This window comes from Rhinatrema bivittatum, chromosome 3 (assembly GCF_901001135.1).
Source record: "Rhinatrema bivittatum chromosome 3, aRhiBiv1.1, whole genome shotgun sequence".
Taxonomy (NCBI): Eukaryota; Metazoa; Chordata; class Amphibia; order Gymnophiona; family Rhinatrematidae; genus Rhinatrema; species Rhinatrema bivittatum.
Window position 1 is genome coordinate 197438190 of NC_042617.1, and position 22135 is coordinate 197460324.

At 48.8% G+C, this 22135-nt stretch overlaps 1 protein-coding gene across 1 annotated transcript in view; it reads left to right on the forward strand.

Moving 5' to 3' along the window:
* Nucleotides 1-21575, forward strand: part of LOC115087202 (neurofilament heavy polypeptide-like) — a 122114-nt gene extending 100539 nt beyond the window's left edge. Inside the window, exon 4 of the mRNA XM_029594085.1 lies at nt 20144-21575. Coding sequence (XP_029449945.1) covers nt 20144-21454 — 1311 coding nt within the window. The 3' untranslated portion in view covers nt 21455-21575. The remainder of the gene's footprint in view (nt 1-20143) is intronic.
* Nucleotides 21576-22135: the final 560 nt, after the last annotated feature.

Below are 22135 nucleotides of genomic sequence, written 5' to 3' on the forward strand. Positions count from 1 at the left end.
GCGTTTTGTGGACTATCGGGAATTTTTTTTTTTTATCGGCTGCGCAGAGCCTTTTTTTAAATCGGCTGCGCCGACCCTTTAAAACTAGTTTTTTATTATCCCCCCAATGCCCCCGGGCGCAGCGACAGGCAGATCGGCAAGGCCAAGAAAAAGATCGCGTTTAAACGCGCTGATGCTCCTCCTTCCTGCCTGTGCATCCCCGGAAGTAAACGTTGCCGGAACCGCGTGGGCAGGAAGGAGGGGAAGCATCAGCGCGTGCAGAAGTGGAGCAGCATTTGCGTTTACGGGCCGCCGCGAATCTCAAGTCGCAGCGGCCCCAGAAGAAGAAGAGGCCCGGTAGCAGGGCCACCGCAGAGCCCATCCTGCGGCGACCCGCAAAGAGGAGGCCCAGAGGTGAGAGAGAGGCTGAGGGTCTGTAGAGGGTGTGTGTGCATGTATGAGATGAGTTGAGAGATTATGTGTGAGAGTGAGGACCTGAATGTTTGCAGAGACAGCATGTGAGAGCCTCTGTGTGTGTGAGAGAGACAGCATGTGACAGTGAGAGCCTGTGTGTGTGTGTGTGTGTGTGTGTGTGTGTGAGAGAGAGAGAAATGCATGTGAGAATGAGAACCTGTGTGTTTGAGGGAAGAAGATGGAGAGAAAAGAAACAGAAAAAAAGACAATATAAAAGGAATTGGCAAAAAAAAAAATAAGAAAGGGAAGGTGGAAAAAAATAAGAAAGGGAAGGTGGGAAAAAAAGCCTGTGACCAACCAATTAGAAAACGAAGATCAGACAGCAAAGGTAAAAAACAAAATTAATTACTTTTTAGTGATTGGCACATGTAATCTTTGGGAATGTGCAAGAATAGCACTTTTTCTATGCGGATCTCACAATGTACGAGATCAGCATGGAGAAAGTGGAAGCCCATGGGGCCTGCACAGAGGAGGCAGCAGAATGGGCTTCAGTGTCAGTAGCAGCAATCGGCACCTCCCCAATAGCCATGTGGCAGCAGTGACAGTGGCAGCAGAGGAATGAGAGAGGTTCTGAGGTTGCTGGCAAAAGAGAGGGGGGTCTGCCTTTAGTGTGTGCATATGTATGAATGGGACTCTGTATGGGGGTGTATGTGTGTGAATGCATAGGTACCTGCCTGGGTGTGTGTGTGTGTGTGTGTGAGAATGAATTGGTGCCTGCCTGGAGGATGGAGCGGGAGTGGTGTGAGAATGACTGGGAGCCTGCCTGGGTGTGTGTGTTTGTGTGTATGTGAGGGAGCCAGTGAGTGTGAGAGCATGAGTGTGTATGAGAAAATCAAGGGGAGTAAGAGTTTGTGTGTGTGTGGGGGGGGGGGGGGGGGGAGGGGAGAGAGTTTTAATTGAGATTTAGCCAATGAAATTCAGCAACAAAAAAGTCACTAAGCAGGTAAGGTAAAGAATTATTTGGTTTTGCTTTATTAATAAATACAGAACATATATTAAAATTATAACTTTTTGTTATTAATATTAGAGCTACAAATATCACAAAATTATGGATTTTTCTAGAAGTGACACACCACCCGAGTTATGCTCGGTTTTTTAATGAATTTTGACACACTGAGCGTAAAAGGTTGGCCATCACTGCACTAGGCCCTAGAACACCAATAAAGCTCTTATTAGGAAACCAGGCTGCTATAGATCCCTACACAGAAATTACATGCAAGCAAAATACCTCACCTCGGTCACATATGCAGAACACAGACAGAGCCTCACCAAATACAAAATAAAGATATCAGAAAGTATAAGCAGAAATATGCTGAGAAGAACTGAATATTTAAAACTAATCAGAGAAAATTCTTTTTTACTCAACGTACAGTTAAGCTCTGGAATTTGTTGCCAGAGGATGTGGTTAGTGCAGTTAGTGTAACTGGGGTTAAAAAAGGTTTGGATACGTTCTTGGAGGAGAAGTCCATTAACTGCTATTAATCAAGTTGACTTAGGGGCGGATTTTAAAAGGCGCGCGAATAGCCTACTTTTGTTTGCGCTCCAGGCGCAAACAAAAGTACGCTGGATTTTAGTAGATACGCGCGGAGCCGCGCGTATCTGCTAAAAACCTGGATCGGCGCGCGCAAGGCTATCGATTTTGTATAGCCGGCGCGCGCCGAGCCGCGCAGCCTACCCCGTTCCCTCCAAGGCCGCTCCGAAATCGGAGCGGCCTCGGAGGGAGATTTCCTTTGCCCTCCCCTCACCTTCCCCTCCCTTCCCCTACCTAACCCACCCACCCGGCCCTGTCTAAAACCCCCCCTTACCTTTGTCGGGGGATTTACGCCTCCCAGAGGGAGGCGTAAATCCCCGCGCGCGAGCGGGCCTCCTGCGCGCCGGGCCGCAACCTGGGGGCGGGTATGGAGGGCGCGGCCACGCCCCCGGACCGCCCCGGGCCGTAGCCACGCCCCCGTACCCGCCCCCAAAACGCTGCCAACACGCCCCCGAAACGCCGCGACAACCGGGCCCGCCCCCGACACGCCCCCGACACGCCCCCCTCGGAGAACCCCGGGACTTACGCGAGTCCCGGGGCTCTGCGCGCGCCGGGAGGCCTATGTAAAATAGGCTTCCCGGCGCGCAGGGCCCTGCTCGCGTAAATCCGCCCGGTTTTGGGCGGATTTACGCGAGCAGGGCTCTGAAAATCCGCCCCTTAGAGAATAGCCACTGCTATTACTGGCATCAGTAGCATGGGATCTACTTAGTGTTTGGGTACTTGCAGGGTACTTCTAGCCTGGATTGGCCACTGTTGGAAACAGGATGCTGGGCTTGATGGACCCTTGGTCTGACCCAGTATGGCAATTTCTTATGTTCTTATGTTTTTAACTCACAGCAAGCCAGCCTCTATATGCAAAACAACAATGAAAAATAGAAACCTTTCCCGTTGAAAGCAGGGCTGAATTAGCCATGCTGTCCTGAGATCTGTCAATCAGGTCCGGGAGGTGGAGCTTTACAAAGCAGAGATTTAGAGTTTAGCTCTCTGCGGCTGCACGTGTGTTCCCGTGCAGGAAAGTAACAGATTCTCCTCAGTCTGTTTTTTCCGCGAGTGGGATCACACACGGGGCTGACTTCTCCTCAGCATTTCTTATTTTTATTGAAATGTCAAAAAAGCCAGGGTTTAAACCCTGTGCCTGTGGCAAGGTAATGTCGGTCACGGATGGCCATGATTGATGTTACCGATGCCTGGGACCAGAGCATAATTTACAAAATTGTGATTTTTGTGCTCAAATGTCCCCAAGAGCCCAAAAACAACGGGCCTACAAAATGTTTGAACTTTTCATGTTTTCCGAGCCATCGGAGGCTCATTCTTCACCGGGTCCCTCGTTGACGGCGGCTCCGTCACAAAAAAGAGCGTCATCATGGGATCCTCAACCCCACAGGCTTGGAGGTAAGGACTTACCGAGCCGACATAGGCTTTCGGATCCGAGAGGACTGAAAGAGCCTCGGCAATTGGCACAGGAATCAATGGCGCCTAAATCTTCGGCGCCGACGACTTATGCGTCTGAATTACCTTCTGCGCCCAAATCACCATTGGCACATAATTCTTCTGCGCCCGAATCGACATCGGCGCACAAGACACCAGCTCACACAATGCAGGAAGCATATGCGCATAAGGTGCCAAAGACATCTGCGCACATGGCGCCGAAGACGTCTGCGCGCACGGCGCTGAAGAAGTATGCATGCATGGCGCCGGAGCCATCTGAAGCGAGCTCAGTGCCGAAAACAACGGCGCCGAAACCATCTGAGTGCACGGCGTCGATGACTTATGTGCACAAGTCGTATATGCGCACAACTTACAAAAAACATCGGTGCACATGGCGCCAAAGGCATTGGCGCACTCAGCACACAGATCGACGCACAGTGGACTACAAAAGTCCAAACAAATATATCATTCAATACCACATGGGATAAAACGAAGACATCAGTCTCCAGATGTACCTCATTCCACCTCTTCAGACTCTAATTCTTCAGAGGTGCAGTCAAAACGAATCAGACGATCACTGTCGGGAGATGGAACCCATACAGGATCATCGTCACACCATCACCATAGGCGATCACGTCACTCACATCCAAAAGCTGTGAAGATGAGAGATATATGGGCAGTGAGCCCTTCCACTTCTAGGTCATCTCACCCACGAAGTGTAGATTCCTTATCTCGTAGACAATTAATACAAATCACTTCCTCTGCTGCATGTTCGTCCTCAGACAATTCTGTTAAGACCACAGAAGGAAAGATGAGGAACAAGTATGATGTACCAGCTGCTTCCGCTAAAATTCCTACCGTATCACCTAAAACAGGTGAATTACCAAAACAATCTGGTCGTGCAGCAATGCCTCCTCAAACAAAAGAGGCATTTTTTCAATTATCCCAATCATTGGCAGGGTTTTATGAAACTCTTCAATCATCTTTTAAGATGTCTAATGAGCTTAATGTGAGTTCTCCAGAACACAATATACATACCTCTAGAGAACCATCGGTGGAGCCTCCGGCATCCCCAATGACGAAACGATCAATTTCACCAATTCAACAGCAAGATACCCCTATAGATTCTCTATATCCACAAATGTCCCCATTGTCATCTACTGGATTCCCATCAGATCCACAGGAACAACCACAGGAACCATATTCTCCTCCAGAGGACCTGACATACCCAAAATGTTTAGAAAAATTGGGCACGATATTACATCTGGAGGTCCAAAAGGAGACAGACCCTAGGTCAGAAACCTTTGGTCTCCTAAAGATTTTCGATGCTCCAGGAGAACCAACATCTCTCCCACCACACGAATTATTACATTCTGTCTTGCAGAAGTCGTGGGAAACACCTTATTCTCTATCAGTGGTTTCCAAGAAAACGGATATAAAATTTCGTATGAGAAAAACAACGCCTTACTCTATACCACAATTACCACATGCTTCAATTGTGATAGAGTCGGCAATGCAAAGATTCAAAAAAGCAAAATGCATGCCTCGTATCCACCGGGTAAAGACAACCGGTGTTTAGATGACTTTGGCAGGAAGAATTATCATAACTCAATGTTGAATGCCCACATTATGCATTCAACAATTCTATATGGTACAATAACTATATGAGTGCATACAAGCCACAAAAGGTATGCTTTCCTCGATGGCTGATCAGGTACCACCACCTCTTCATGATATGGAGGAGTGTTCTTGACACCTTCTACGATCATTATATGAGGCATTTGAAATATCTTCTAGGGCGTCTGCGACAGCCATAGCAGCCTGTAGGATGGCATGGTTACGCTCTAGTACGATAAGAGAAGATTTACACGAGAAACTGACGAACCTCCCGTGTACAGGAGACAACCTGTTCGATGAACGGTTTCAAGAAACAGTTGGGAAATTAAAGGAGGAAACTCTAGCAGTCCAATCCTTAATGTCACAATCTCACTACTCGACCACACGTCGTTATGTGGGATCTACATGTAGACAATTCTATAATCGTAGGCCTTACAGGTCTTATCAATCTTTTCGTACACAGACGTATCCATCTTACCAGCATCCTCCACCGCAACAAAGCAACACGACTCAACGTAGCGATAAACCACGTAACCAGAGACTGCAAACACAGCAACCGGCTGCTGCAGTAAAATCAACGCTGTCTTTTTAATAAATCAGCCACCACCACTACATCAAGCACCACCTGGCAGAATTCATTCTTGCCTGGCAGCCTGGGAGAAAATAACAACCGATCAATGGGTTTTAGAAATAGTATGACATGGCTATCAACTCCAATTTACCACAAAACCCATACTACCTCACTTTTCCACTCTAAAGAGTCAAAGCTTCCAACCACAACTGGGGGAGGAGATTGCTTTGCTTCGCAAACAGCAGGCCATTCGACAAATTTTGCCGAAAACACAAAAACCAGTGTTCTATTCCCCATACTTCCTCATACCCAAAAAGTCGGGTGGACTTGAACAAATTCCTGACCAAAGAGAAATTCAAGATGGTATCGTTGAAATCGATCTGACCTCTGATTCAACCCAACAACTGGATGTGTTCCATCGATCTGAAGGATGCGTACACACATATTCCAATCCATCCATGGCGTTACCTATGCTTTCGCTGCGGCCATCAACACTACCAGTACAAGGTTCTTCTCTTTGGACTATCGGCTGCACCCAGGGTTTTCACCAAATGCATGGTTGTGGTGGTGGCTCATCTCAGACAACAGGGTATGACCATCTTTCCATATCTGGATGATTGGCTAATAATAGCCTCGACCCCGGAGATCTTACTCGATCACCTCCGACGGGTGATACAGTGCTTACAGGAATTGGGACTAGTGATCAATTTTCAGAAATCACATCTCCAGCCAACACAGAGACTACAGTTCATAGGAACAGGCCTGGACACTATTCGCAATCGGGCATATCTCCCAACAGAAAGCATAATACAAATACGTCAACTTCTCTACTCATTGAACAACACTCAAAGGCCGTCGGCAAGACAAATTCTGGTAGACCTCGGCCACATAGCGGCGGCTATCTTCACAGTACCCAACACCAGGCTACACATGAGATGCCCTCAATGGGGACTAAAACGTCAATGGAAACAACACTCACAACCGTTGACACAGAAGCTATTGTTGACTTCCGAGATGAAACAGGACATAACATGGTGGCTTCTACACTCCACCCTGTCAAAAGGAGCAGTATTCAGTCCTTCTCCTCACAACGCAGTCTTAACCACAGATGTGTCTCGCAAGGGATAGGGAGCACATCTCGAGATTTACGAAACCCAAGGGTTATGGACAATCTCCGAGCAGACCTTGCAGATAAATCTATTAGAGCTCAGAGCAATTCGAAATGCGCTACAAGTGTTTCAAGATCACTTAAAGGGCTGCAGAGTCATGATCTACACAGACAATCAAGTGGCAATGTTTTATATCAACAAGCAAGGAGGGTCCGGTTTATGGCTCCTTTGCAAGGAGACCCTGACAATCTTCAAACATGCTCACCAACATTGCATACATCTGCAAGCAACTTATCTACCAGGAGTAGCAAATAAAAGGGTGGACAGGCTAAGCCGCATCTTTGATCCTCACGAATGGATACTCAATTCAGAGGTAGCCCAAGACATTTTCATGCAATGGGGGACACCTGCGATAGATCTCTTTGCAAACGAGATCAATGCTCAGGTTCCCAAATTCTGCTCGATAAGACCAAGTCAGTTCAGGATCGCCCAAGATGCCTTCCTCATTCCGTGGACGACAGGCCTCCTTTATGCCTTTCCTCCCATACCACTCATAACAAGAACACTTCAGAAGTGCATAGCAGACAAGGCTCAACTGATACTCATAGCTCCAGCCTGGCCAAGGCAACCGTGGTACAGTTTCCTTCTCCGACTGTCCATCATGGACCCCATTCGATTACCGAATCACCCAGATCTTCTCTTCCAAGATCAAGGAACGCTTCTACACCCACTACACTCATCTCTTCATTTGACAGCATGGAGATTGAGAGGCTCCTTTTAACTGAACAGGGAGTTTCCACTTCGGCACAATCCATTTTGTTAGAATCCAGGAAACTCTCAACGAGGAAAAACCATAGCTATAAATGGAAACGCTCTGGGGTTGGAGTCCAAGCACCAAGGGAATGAATACCTGCAGGACTTAATACACAAGTGCAGGAACATATCAGCGCACTTCCACAGAAGTGTGAAGGTGGGGTAGGTTCTCCGTGAAAAACAGACTGATTTGAGGATGCCTCACAAGCATCTCATTCAAGACATTGGCACCCGGTGGAATTCCACCTATATGATGCTGCAGAGGTTAGTGGAGCAGCAGACTCCCCTTCATTACCTTTCTGTGGAAATGGACATAGGTGTGCAGAGTCCCCTAGGGCATCATGATTGGTTAGTCATGAGTCAGCTGGTAAAAGTCCTGCAGCCCTTCAAGGATGCCACGGAGGAGCTGAGTTCCAGAAGTGCCACCTTGGTTGACATCATCCCTATAGTTAATTTTCTGGAGGAAAATTTGGAGGGCTTTAAACAGGAAGAAGGAATGACAGCAGAGGTGCTGCATTGTCTGGACATTTTGCAGAAGCAGGTGCAAGAGAGCTTAGGACCTTTAACAAAAGACCACAGGTACATGCTCGCCACAGTCTGTGATCCCTGTGTGAAAGGGAAACTCACCCTACAGTCCGATTGTCTCACATTTGTGAAGAACCTGCTGTTAGTAAACGTCCGTGAACAGGAGCGCCATAGGCAAAGACAGATTAGGCATGAAGTATAGGAGGAAACAGCGGGCACTTCAGAGAGTAGTGCAAGCCGAAGCAGGAGCAGCACTCTATCAGCGACAGCTAGTACTTCCTCCTCCACTTCAGTACGCCAAAGCCATGTTGTCCCTAAAACATCATCTGTTCTGGCATGGGCTAGAGAGAAAACAGCTGGCAAGAAGGACTCTCAGCCCACCTAAGCAAAGGAGACACCAGCAGAAATGTCAGTGACACGGTATCTCACAGAGCCCATAGAGGACATGCAGACAGATCTGCTGGCATATTGGGCACACAAGTCCACTGTCTGGCCACACCTATCCAAAGTGGCTCAGAGATATCTGTCATGTCCACCAACAAGTGTGCTCAGTGAATGTGTATTTTCATTGACGGGATATCATGAGCCCTCATCGCTCAAGGCTGGCACCAGAGTTAATGGAAATGCTAGTGTTTTTGAAACTAAACATGCCTTTGCTTGGGTTTTCAGATTTTCCCTGTGAATGGCAAGATGAATAAAAGCAATTTAAAGCCTTGCAGCAGCTCCAACTTACTCATATGCTCCAGATAATATCAGCGCATGTACCTGTCCTCAACCGCTGTGCCTGTCCATCCAGCCTTTAAGTCACTACAAGGGCCTGACCCCAAACGCTGTGCCTGTATGTCCACTGTCCAGCCCTTACATCACTACAAGGGCCTGACCTCAACTGATGTGCCTGCCCGTCCAGCCCTTACGTCACTACAAGGGCCTGACCTCAATTGATGTGCCTGCCCATCCAGCCCTTATGTCACTAAAAGGGCCTGACCCCAAACACTGTGCTTGCCCGTCCAGCCTTTAAGTCACTACAAGGTCCTGACCTCAACTGATGTGCCTGCCCATCCAACCCTTACGTCACTACAAGGGCCTGACCTCAACTGATGTGCCTGCCCGTCCAGCCCTTACCTCACTACAAGGGCCTGACCCCAAGGGCTGGACCTGCCTGACCAGCCCTTAAGTCACTACAAGGGCCTGACCTCAACTAATGTGCCTGCCCGTCCAGCCCTTACATTATTACAAAGGCCTGACCCCAAACGCTGTGCCTGCCCATCCAGCCCTTACGTCACTACAAGGGTCTGACCCCCAAACGCTGTGGCTACCCATCCAGCCCTTATGTCACTACAAGGGTCTAACCCCAAACGCTGTGCTTGTCTGTCCAGCCCTTATGTCACTACAAGGGCCTGACCCCAAACACTGTGCCTGCCTGTCCAGCCCTTACGTAATTACAAGGGCCTAACCTCAACTGATGTGCCTCCCCGTCCAGCCCTTACGTCACTACAAAGGCCTGACCCCAAATGCTGTGCCTGCCCGTCCAGCCCTTACGTCACTACAAGGGCCTGACCTCCAAATGCTGTGCCTGTCTGTCCAGCCCTTACGTCACTACAAGGGCCTGACCCCAAATGCTGTGCCTGCCCGACCAGCCCTTACGTCACTACAAGGGCCTGACCCCAAACGCTGTGCTTGTCTGTCCAGGCCTTATGTCACTAGAAGTGCCTGACCCCAAACACTGTGCCTGCCCGTCCAGCTCTTATGTCACTACAAGGGCCTAACTTCAACTGATGTGCCTGCCCGTCCAGCCCTTATGTCACTACAAGGGCCTGACCCCAAACGCTGTGCCTGTCTGAGTTTAGTTCTAGTATCTCTAATTTCAGTTTCATGTATTTGTGCATCACTTATTTCCAGAATATTCTTTTTCCTGTTTTGCAACATTTGGAATGTAAGAACATGAAAAGCTGACTTAAGATGTTTGGAACTTGCATATTTCATATGCTCAATAGTTTTCATGACCTTCATAATATGGTTCATTTTCCCTAAATCTTTCTTAGGTGCCAACAATAATGTTTCTAGTACTATAGAAAACTGGTGGTAGTTGTACTCTAGTTCATCCTCTGTGTTCCCATACTTTATAGAGGCACTGTAGGGTACAAAGTCAACATAGTTTGATATTGTAGATTTGGACTTGAGTAGCAGTTTTCTTATTTCTGAGAGCTCTTCAAGTTCCTTTGTCATCAGCTGAAGTGCATATTTATTTATTTATTTATTTATTTATTTATTTATTTATTTATTTAACAGTTTTATATACCAACCTTCATAGTAAATAACCATATCGGATCGGTTTACAATTAACAAGAATAAAAAACTGGGGTAACTATTCAAGTAAACGAAAGATAAACAGTAAGTAGGAATGAGTCAAAGTTACAATCAACAGGGAAGAGAACTTGGAAGCTTGCAACAAGCTGGAAAGAAGATAAGGCAGGAAATAAATATGAAGTGATGCCATAGGGCGTACGGGTTAAAGCTTAATGGTGCTTTAACCTGGGAGAGTCAGTGACAGGGGCCATGCCATTGGCCGGCCCCTGTCACATGGAGGGAGCACTGGATGGCCGGCGCCATCTTTAAAAATGGCGCGGGCCATCCAGTACTCCTACCATGTGACAGGGGACAGCCAATGGCACGGATACCCTGTCACATGGTAAGGGCAAAGGGCCATTGGTGCCATTTTGATTAGTGGCAGCTGATGGCCCGGGAGCAGGAGATTGCTCCCAGGACCCCCACTGGACCACCAGGTACCTGTAAAAAGTTTTTGGGGGGGTCGGGAGGGTGGGGGAAGCTAAAGGATTAGTTTTAAAGGGTTGGGGTGGGTTTAGGGGTTATTTTTGTGTGCCGTTTTTCCCGCCCTCCCCCAAAACGATAAGAGAACCCCCACGAACAATATCGTGGGGTTTTCCTATCGTTTTGTGGGAGCCCCCGATTTCTGATGATTTTGAAAATGTTGACGATATTTTCAATCGTCCGAAGCCAGATTCACATCCCTTGTCTCTATTGCTCTAAAAGCATCCACTGTTGAATTATCTTTCACAAATGAAAAAGATAACATTTTCTTCTGGCGTGAACCAGTTCAGGAAGAAGTGACAGATCAAACCACAACATACCTGCACAAAGGAAAGGGAACTCTCCCCGGGTCTCGCCAATCTCTTAACACCCGCTGACCCATATTGAACCGCTGTTCACATGGAAACCTCCTCCAGTTCGCCACACTTTGAAGGCTCGTGCCCCACTCTTGGGGCGAACCCATTTCAGGGTGCCCTTTCCTGCACAAAGGAAAGGGAACTCTCCTCGGGTCTCGCCTATCTCTTAGTACCTGCTGACCCATGTTGAACCGCTGTTCACGTGGAAACCTCCTCTGACTCGGCCTTCAAATTTCTTGTTTGTATATCTGCTACGTCCACCAGATTTTAAAAGACCAGCGAGAGCTCACTAGACGCCAACGGAACCACCACACTTTTGAGGCGAACCCATTCTAGGGAGCCCTTTCCTGCACAAAGGAAAGGGAACTCTCCCCGGGTGTCGCCTATCTCTTAACACCCGCTGACCCATATTGAACCGCTGTTCACATGGAATCGTCCAGCCAATCGCTGCTCTTGGTACTCTCTGATGTTTTTCCTGCTGTATTTCTACCTTAAGCAAGCATACCACAGTGCATTTTCTTCTTGGGTTCTATCTGAGAAGCTTGTTTGCTGTTTGAGCTCTCTCAGAGTATCTCAAATCTTTATTCAATTGCTATTGCTAGTTTGGTACAATTAATTTTCTATTGCTGAAAAAGATATTTGTTCTTTTTTGCTGCTGTGCTTGCCAGGCAGCCAGGCTTTTTTTTACTGCACTTTTTTTATATTGAACTACTTGTTGACCATCGGTCTCATGCCAGTATTTAGTTTTAGATGGAGTTTACCACCCACTTTCGGCTGCATTCACAAACAACCCAACTCTGAGAAGACCTGGTCCCAGCATGCTGGGGGTCATTACTACTGGCCTAATACTGTCCGCGGGCTGAGCCTCGTCTTGTCTTGCCTCCTTGTCTTTCCCCTATCAACACCACAGGGACCAGACTACCTCCGCTCTGCCAGCCTTTCTTGCCCTTATCAAAACCACAGCAACCTGACTACCTCAGCTCTGCCAGCCTGTCTTGCCCCTATCAAAACCACAGCGACCTGACTACCTCAGCTCTGCCAGCCTGGCTTGCCCCTATCAAAACCACAGCGACCTGACTACCTCAGCTCTGCCAGCCTGTCTTGCCCCATCAAAACCACAGCGACCTGACTACCTCAGCTCTGCCAGCCTGTCTTGCACCTATCAACACCACAGCAACCTGACTACCTCAGCTCTGCCAGCCTGTCTTGCCTCTATCAACTTTCTGCCACTCTGCCTTGCTGCCATACACCAGACGACTCACTCTACCCTTTGTAGTGTTCTTGCCACTATCATGGTTCCTCAGTGTTTTGATGCTAGCCTTTCTTTGCTGCTTGTCCCTTTATCGGCGCCTTGAGTTTTTTTTCTGACACTCTTTCTGCTTGCTATGTTCCCCCTTCTGAAGAAGAAACCATATAAGCCACAGCATAGTGATGTTACTGTTTATGTAAGGATAGTTCACTATTTTTGATGATATCTGGATTATTCATCCAAGATCAGGCTTGTGTTTTGTACTATTTGTTGCGGTCCCGACCGCTTCCCTTCTGTTAGGGCTCAGGCCCGCCTACCTCCGCTTCAGTGATCACCGCATTCCGCCCGCTCCGGACCCCGGGGGCTTCTCTCACTCCACGTGGCGGCCGCCATTACGGGCCTGCTTCCCTTCGGTCTCACGTGCGCGAGGACGTCCCTCTTGAGCGTCCAGCTCCCGGAAGCCCGGCCCCGCCCGCGCTGCTGACGTCACGCCCAAGTCCCGATATAACCGGCGTTCAAACTCTCTCTCAATGCCTTGCAACGAGGTTCACAACTTCTTAGTTGCTGCCAGTTGCATTCCAGTTGACTTCCACGTTGCCTGCTTCTGACTCCGGTTTGCTTCTGACTCCGCTTCAGCTCGCTGCCTGCCTCTAACCCCGGTTTGCTTCTGACTCCGCTTCAGCTCGCTGCCTGCCTCTGACCCCGGTTTGCTTCCGACTCCGCTTCAGCCTGCAGCCAGCCTCAGACTCCGGTTTGCTTCCGACTCCGCTTCAGCCTGCAGCCAGCCTCAGACTCCGGTTTGCTTCCGACTCCGCTTCAGCCTACAGCCTGCTCCAGACTCCGGTTGCTACAGACTCCGCAGTCGCCCGCTGCCCTGCCTTCAGCTGGCCCTGGTCCTGTGCAGCCGGTCCCCTGCCTTCCGGGTACCTTGGACTTCCTATTCATTCTGCTTGCACTGGTCCCGGCCTACGCCCACCTCAGCCTCTGGGCATTCCGTAACCAGCTCCGAGTCCCGAGGACCCAGGACCCTATGGGTTCCTCCCGGGGGGTCCCTGGTTCCTAGGTAAACCCTTCCAGCTTGTGGCTCCGCCCCCCGGCCTACCCTGCCTCCCTAGGTAGGCCGGCCCAAGGGTCCACTATCTCTTCAGCAGCATCAAACTGCAACAGTTTGCAAGGCCATGGACTCGGCGGAGGCCCCAAGCCTGCAGGCCATCCCGGGCATGGCACAACGCCTCCAGCAGCAACAGCACTGTATCGACACACTTGCTGCTACCGTGGAACAGCTGGTCTCCCGCCTGGAGGCTACTCCTCCGGACCCGCCTTCAGCCCCTCCTCCGGCTCCGGTACCCAGTCCGGCATCTGTGACCCAACTACCCACACCAACCCGGTATGCCGGGGATATCAAGACATGTCTGGCTTTTTGAATCAATGCTACGTGCCCTTTGCCCTTCTGCCTGCGCAGTTTCCCTCAGACGCAGTTAAAGTGGCGTATATATTCTCGCTACTAGATGGCAAGGCACTTGACTGGGCTTCTCCCATGTGGGAGCGTCAGGACCCCTTGTTACAGAATCCGCAGGAATTCGTTCTCAACTTTCGCCTTGCTTTTGATGATCCTGCACGCCAGACCACCGCGGCATCGGAGCTCTTGCACCTCAGGCAAGGAACACGCTCGGTGGCCGATTACACCATAGACTTTCGCACACTGGCCATGGAAGTTGGCTGGCGGGATGATTGCCTTAGGGGAATCTTTCTGGAGGGGCTTGCCAGCCGCATCAAGGATGAGTTAGCAGGCCGAGACCTCCTGGAGGACTTAAATGATTTAATTGACATCGCCGGCAGGGTGGATCGCCGCCTTCAGCAGCGGGATAAGGAGACCCGTTCCTACCGTAAAACTCCATCTGCTGCCACTAGAACCCCGGCACCCAAGGGACTTCCTGCCTCTGCCAACAGTGGAGAACCCATGCAATTGGGCAGATCTCCACTAACTCCCGAGGAAAGGAGAAGCCGCCGCTCGCAGGGCCTCTGTCTCTACTGCGGAGGCAAGGGGCACTTCCTTGCCAATTGCCCGGAACATCCGGGAAACGACCGTGCCTAGGTTATACCGAGGAGCTACACCTAGGCTCTACTGGATCAGCTCCTCTATGCACTTTGCCAGTGACTCTTAAGTACCCCGGTGGGGAACTCCAGATCCGGGCATTCATTGACTCTGGTGCCGAAGGAAATTTCATTGTGGCTGATCTGGTGAACCAGCTGTCTCTTCCCAAGCAACGAAAGATTCCTCCGCTGCGTATTTCCTCCATCCGGGGCACGCTGCTCCCTGGAACCATCACCTGCTCCACGGCCCCTTTGACTCTCCAGACAGGCTTGCTCCATTCGGAAGAAATCTCCCTGCTGGTTTTGGAACAAGCTGTGCACCCTCTGGTCCTTGGATTACCGTGGTTACGACAGCACTCACCCACTATTCAATGGGATACCTTTCAACTAACCCAATGGAGTCCCTTTTGTTTTGAACATTGTTTACGCCTTCCACGCCCACTGAAAACCTTGCACCTCTGCTCCTCGCTCATGCTGCCCGAGCCATATCGGGAGTTCGCCGACGTCTTCTCCAAGGAGATGGCTGAAATTCTTCCACAACACTGGCCTTTTGATTGCCCGATTGACTTGCTACCGGGCACCACGCCTCCCCGTGGCCGGGTGTATCCTTTGTCTTTGCCAGAGACTGCTGCCATGTCTCAGTATGTGACTGAGAACCTTGCCAAAGGCTTCATTCGCCCCTCTCGCTCTCCCGCTGGAGCCGGCTTCTTCTTTGTAGCCAAGAAGGACGGCTCCCTCCATCCATGTATAGACTATCATGACTTAAATGCCATCACCAAGCGGGACCGTTATCCGCTTCCCTTGATACCCGAGCTTTTGGATCGCCTTCAGGGAGCACACGTCTTCACCAAGCTGGACCTCCGAGGGGCCTATAATCTCGTTCGTATCCGCCCCGGGGATGAGTGGAAGATGGCCTTTAATACCAGGGACGGGCATTACGAGTACCTAGTAATGCCCTTTGGACTCTGCAATGCCCCGGCTGTCTTCCAGAATCTCATGAACGAGGTCCTACGCGACATGCTCCATTCACATGTGATTGTCTATCTTGATGACGTGCTCATCTTCTCCAGAGATCTGGATCCTCACCGCCACCATGTCACACAAGTTCTACAGGCTCTCCGAGACAATCACCTCTACGCCAAGCTTGAAAAATGTGTTTTTGAAGCTGAGGCCCTGCCCTTCCTAGGGTATATGATTTCTTCTGCAGGCTTCCGAATGGACCCCGAGAAAGTATCCGCCATTACTAGATGGCCTCAACCTAGGGGTCTCAAGGCCCTTCAGAGATTCCTGGGCTTCGCTAACTTTTATAGACATTTTATTCCACAGTACTCGCATCCGGTCGCTCCCCTTACAGCCCTGACTCGCAAGGGAGCCGATGCCAAGAATTGGCCTAACGCTGCGGTTGCAGCCTTCAACGACTTGAAAGAGGCATTTCTCACTGACACCTGCCTCCGTCATCCCGATCCGGCAAAACCATTCATCGTCGAGGTCGATGCCTCCAGCATAGCCGTCGGGGCGGTCCTCAGTCAACACTCCGATTCCGGACAAGTATTGCCATGCTCCTACTTCTCCAGGAAGTTCTCTCCCGCCGAGGCAAATTATTCCATCGGTGACAAAGAGCTGTTGGCAATCAAGCTCGCATTTGAAGAGTGGAGACAATGGCTCGAGGGCGCAATACACACGACTACCGTATATACGGATCACAAAAACTTAGTTTTTGTCCCAGGCCCAACGGTTAAACCCTCGCCAAGCCCACTGGGCCATGTTCTTTAGTCGCTTTGACTTTGTCCTACAGTACCGGCCGGCGGCCAAGAATCTCCGAGCGGATGCTCTCTCACGGACCTCCCTATTCGAGGAAGACCCAGAACCTCCACAGTACATTCTAGACCCTAGTAAAATTCGCCTGTCCGCCCTGACGGTCCTCTCCCAAGATAGGACCGTGGCTCCCCGACGAGATCGCCTAAAGACATTACACTGGGCTCATGACTCTCTCACTGGAGGACACGCAGGACGAGAGAGAACATTGGAATTCCTTAATCGTTTTTACTGGTGGCCCAACATACAACAGGATGTTCGCGTCTATGTAAGTTCCTGCCCCACCTGTGCTCGTCAAAAGCCCAGTCCCGGACCCCCGTGCGGCCTTCTACAGCCTCTGCCAGTTCCCACAGAGCCCTGGACCCATCTCGCTACAGACTTTATGGTGGACTTGCCTCCATCTCGCGGTCAGACGGTTATCTGGGTCACCATCAACCGTTTCTCCAAGATGGTGCACCTTGTTCCATTGACTAAGTTACCCTCTGCACCCGAACTAGCTCTCCTCTTCGCCCAGCATATTTTCCGGCTACACGGCCTCCCGCAAGACATAGTTTCCCACCGTGGGCCACAGTTTGTCGCACGTTACTGGAGGGCTCTCTGTAAATGCTTCAAAGTGAAGCTCAGCTTCTCTACGGCTTTCCACCCGCAGAGTAATGGGCAGTCCGAAAGGATGAATCAGACTCTGAAAACCTACCTTCGAGCCTTCACCAATGAGAAGCAAGACAACTGGTCAGAACTGTTAACCTGGGCCGAGTTTGCCTATAACAATCAAGCTCACGCTGCCACCGGGCTCTCACCTTTCCAGCTAGTATACGGCAAACAGCTGAGACCTCCGCTTCCCATCGCTACTCCCAGTGCCTCTCCAGCCGCCCAGTTAGCTCGACAGCTACAGACCTTGTGGCAGAAGATCCAGAACAAACTGATCCGCTCAGCCTCTTCCGCCAAACAGACGGCTGATCGCCACCGACGACCGGCTCCCACCTATCAGCCAGGAGATCGGGTTTGGCTCAGCACCAAAAACATTTGTCTCCGCCTCCCCTCCCGAAGATTTGCACCCAGGTTCTGTGGGCCATTCCGGATCGCCGAGAGAGTGGGCTCGGTCTCATATCGGTTGAGTTTGCCGTCCTCTCTTCGAGTCCACAATGTTTTCCACGTATCCCTGCTAAAACCTGTAGTTCTCTCTCACTACCACCGAAGACCTCTGGATCCATCGCCTACCACCATCGATGATGATCCTACTTACCAGGTACGCGAGGTCTTGGATGTTCGATTCTATAACCGTAGATGGGAATATCTTCTCGCATGGGAGGGTTGCGGCGACGAGGACAACACCTGGGAGCCCAGCCGTAACATCCTGGACAAATCCCTATTGCAACAGTTCCACCGTGACCACCCGGAGAAACCCGGTCCTCTCAAGAGGGGTCGTAAAGGGGGGGGTACTGTTGCGGTCCCGACCGCTTCCCTTCTGTTAGGGCTCAGGTCCGCCTACCTCCGCTTCAGTGATCACCGCATTCCGCCCGCTCCGGACCCCGGGGGCTTCTCTCACTCCACGTGGCGGCCGCCATTACGGGCCTGCTTCCCTTCGGTCTCGCACGCGAGAGAACGTCCCTCTTGAGCGTCCAGCTCCCGGAAGCCCGGCCCCGCCCGCGCTGCTGACGTCACGCCCAAGTCCCGATATAACCGGCGTTCAGACTCTCTCTCAACGCCTTGCAACGAGGTTCACAACTTCTTAGTTGCTGCCAGTTGCGTTCCAGTTGACTTCCACGTTGCCTGCTTCTGACTCCGGTTTGCTTCTGACTCCGCTTCAGCTCGCTGCCTGCCTCGGACCCCGGTTTGCTTCTGACTCCGCTTCAGCCTGCAGCCAGCCTCAGACTCCGGTTTGCTTCCGACTCCGCTTCAGCCTGCAGCCAGCCTCAGACTCCGGTTTGCTTCCGACTCCGCTTCAGCCTACAGCCTGCTCCAGACTCCGGTTGCTACAGACTCCGCAGTCACCCGCTGCCCTGCCTTCAGCCGGCCCCGGTCCTGTGCAGCCGGTCCCCTGCCTTCCGGGTACCTTGGACTTCCTATTCATTCTGCTTGCACTGGTCCCGGCCTACGCCCACCTCAGCCTCTGGGCATTCCGTAACCAGCTCCGAGTCCCGAGGACCCGGGACCCTACGGGCTCCTCCCGGGGGGTCCCTGGTTCCTGGGTAAACCCTTCCAGCTTGTGGCTCCGCCCCCCCGGCCTACCCTGCCTCCCTAGGTAGGCCGGCCCAAGGGTCCACTATCTCTTCAGCAGCATCAAATTGCAACACTATTGATGCCTTGTTTGATGTGATTTTATGAATGTTGATTTGTTACCCACCTTGATTCTTGAGAAAGTGTGGGATATAAATGATTTTAAATAAATAAATTCATTAAAATAGGGAAATTGGTGGTTTTCCCCCATATTAATGGAGATTTCTTCCTTTTATTTTTTTTATACTTTTTACTCTCCTTGGAATTCTGTACATTTTTGTTTCTTGTTTCAAGCTTTTTCTTGTAATATGTGATTGGAAATAGCATAAATAGAAAAGAAAAATTAAACAGCTGAAGTACAGGGAAGGTGGAAATAGGAAAAGAAGAATGAACTGAAAGCATATAACAAGTATGTGTAAACAAAATAATGCTACTTATCTCTCTTCATCACTCACTTTTGCCACCTCAGTTGACTCATAGAATAATTCAAATCCCATGCATTCTCTTACTCTGTCTGCAGATACTGCAATAAACATTCGTACTTATAAACCAGTACAAATTGAACACCGAGCACACTCCCAGTGTAAGCTCCTCTTCCACTCAGTGGAACTTCTCTTCTATCTTCTGATATACCTTAACACTGTTCTTAGCCACTACTCATCCTAATTTCTGTTTCCTTGTATATACGGTAGATCATTTCATACTTTAATCTTAGCTACCATTTCTTTCATTCTGTGTTTATGGAGAAAAACAGGTGGTCCTTTACCAAGCCATGGTAAGGACCTACAAGCAGTAAATGTGTTATCTTCCCCCCAAAACTCCAACGGCAATATGGGTATTTAAATGAGCTGAGATGCATGTAAATGCTTATAAATAAGATAATTCATATGATAATCAAATAATATGACTTGTGAAGTTAGCAAGCTGTGATATTTGATTGAAAGTTAGCTACACCTCAAGAGTTATAGCAAAGTTTCCCCAGTGATATCTGGACACCAATGCATGTCCCAATGCTCCTAGGCCATTTTCTTAAAGGGCATCAGTGGTTCCAGACCCTTCCCCATCTGTTGTGTAAAAACTCCTGGAGATCTAGTGAGACTATACTCCCACACACATACACACACACAGCCCCCATACCAAAAAATGGCCGAATGTAAAAAAAAAATCAAAATGAATTGTTTGGCACTGGAGGCAGGGCCTGGCCCAGCCAATACCTTAAACAATTTATTTTGATTTTCTATATTTTGGCTGCTTCTGGATTGTGTGTGAGAAAGAGTTTCACTAGACCCTCAGTGGTTTTTACACAGTAGACAAGGGTGGAGGGGAAATCTGGGACCACTCGGGCCCTTTAAAAGATTGCAAAGATGTTATGCTTGGGATGTAGTGCTGCCATCACTATGTGCTGTCACTGGAGAAACTACTACAGTTTAGTAAATGACCCTGTAGTTATTTACGTCCTTAGTTACATAACTTCCTTGTTGATTTTGTCTGATATATTTAAACTGTTTTTAAAATTATTATTTCTTTATCTCTTAGGGATCAATGTCAAACCCAAATTTGATGTGTCTCATCAGACTTCGTGCAGAATTTGTTTCAGTTTACAGTTCTGGAGAACATCAGAAAATCTATGATCGTTTTGATGAGCTAGCACTGAAATATCCCTCTAAATATGAACGTCCAATAAAGATCTGGACACCAAATGAAGGAGATGGATACTATGTACCTGCCTCTATGAGAAACTCTGAACCTGAAGAGCCTAAGAAACCTGAAGAGTCTGAAGAACCAGAAAAGTCTCTGAACTTTGCAGAATCTAAGCATCCAGATGAGACCATGGAAACTACAGAGTCTGAGCAACCAGAGCAGACTGTGAAAACTGCAGAATCTGAGAAACAGGAAGAAGCTATGAAAAATGTAGACTCTGGAAACCCAGAAGAGGCTATGAAAACTGCAGAGTCTAAGAGATCACAAGAAGCTTTAAAATCTGCAGAGTCTGGAGGGCCAGAAGAGTCTCTAAAAGATGCAGAGTCTAATAAGAAATCACAAGAAGCTCTAAAGGTTGTAGAGTCTGGAAGACCAGAGGAGGCTCCAAAAGTTGCAGAGACTAATAAGAGACTACAAGATGCTCTAAAAACTGTAGAGTCTAAAATAACTGAAGAGGCTCTAAAAGCTGCAGAGTCCAATAAGAGACCACAAGAAGCTCTAAAAGCTACAGAGTCTGGAAGACCAGAAGAGGATCTAAAAGCTGCAGAGTCTAATAAGAGACCACAAGATACCTTAACAGCTGCAGAGTCTGGAAGATCAGAAGAGGCTTTAAAAGTTGCAGAGTCTAATAAGAGACCACAAGATGCTCTAAAAGCTGCAGAGTCTAGAAAATCAGAAGAGGCTACAAAAGCTACAGAGTCTGGAAGACCAGTGGAGGCTCTGAAAATTGCAGAATGTAAGAAACCCCAAGAAGCTCTAAAAGCTAAAGAGTCTGAGAGACCAGAAGAAGCTATGAAAATTGTAGAATCTAAGAGGCCACAAGAAGATCTAAAAGCTGCAAAGTCTGGGAGTCCAGAAGAGGCTCTTAAAACAACAGAATCTAAGAGATCAGAAGAAACTTTAAGAGCTGCAAAACCTGAGAGACCAGAACAGGTTAAGAAAATTGCAGAAGCTGAGAGACCAAAAAACAAGCCGGAACTTGCTATGAAAGTTGACAAACTTGATAAACCTGGCAATTCCAAGAAACCTATCATATCTGAACAGATTGAACAGCCTGTGAATCCTGCCAAGCTTAAGAGAAGTAGAATATCTAAGGATCTGGAAGAGCCTAACATCATAAAAAAACCACGAAAATCATTCCGTTAGAACTGCTTCCAGACCTTTGTTAAATGTTGTACAGGCACACAGAAAAAGACCTGTTTTAATTGTAGAGAGTGAAACCATTCTTGAATAAAAACAAGCCCTCCTCTCCAATTAATACAGATTATATGGGCATACTGTGTTTCATTTTGTAAAATTAAACTCTTACAATATCACAATGTCTTAACTTGGATAACAGCTAAACTGAAAGTGTTACAAAGCTAGAGTAAAAACAAAACTATAGATGCTTACACTTGGGGACACTTATCTCCTCCCTGCCACATCTTCTTTCTAAATATTTTTATTTACCAGGTTCGAACAGCTTCCTTAAAAATTAAGGCAGTGGTTTACTAACCAAGCTGTTGAGCTTGCTTGCCAGTGCGTTTGGTCTGGCAGCTATTAGGAGCAGATGTATTGGTGTATTGGTTCTGCTACCTCAACAAGACAGCACTGTCTAGCTTCTGTGCATTCAAGCTGCATTTCTGATTGACCTAGAACTATTCTGTAGTAATCCAGAGTTTGGCAATAAAAACTGTCTGTGATCAAGTCAATGCACAGTGCAAACAAATCCTTATCTCAAATATGGTGCTACTGGATCAACTTCTTTCCTACAATCTATTTGCATTATGTAGACACAGGGCTTGATTTACCCACATTTATTTTTTATTTGAAGGGCTGAATATTGGG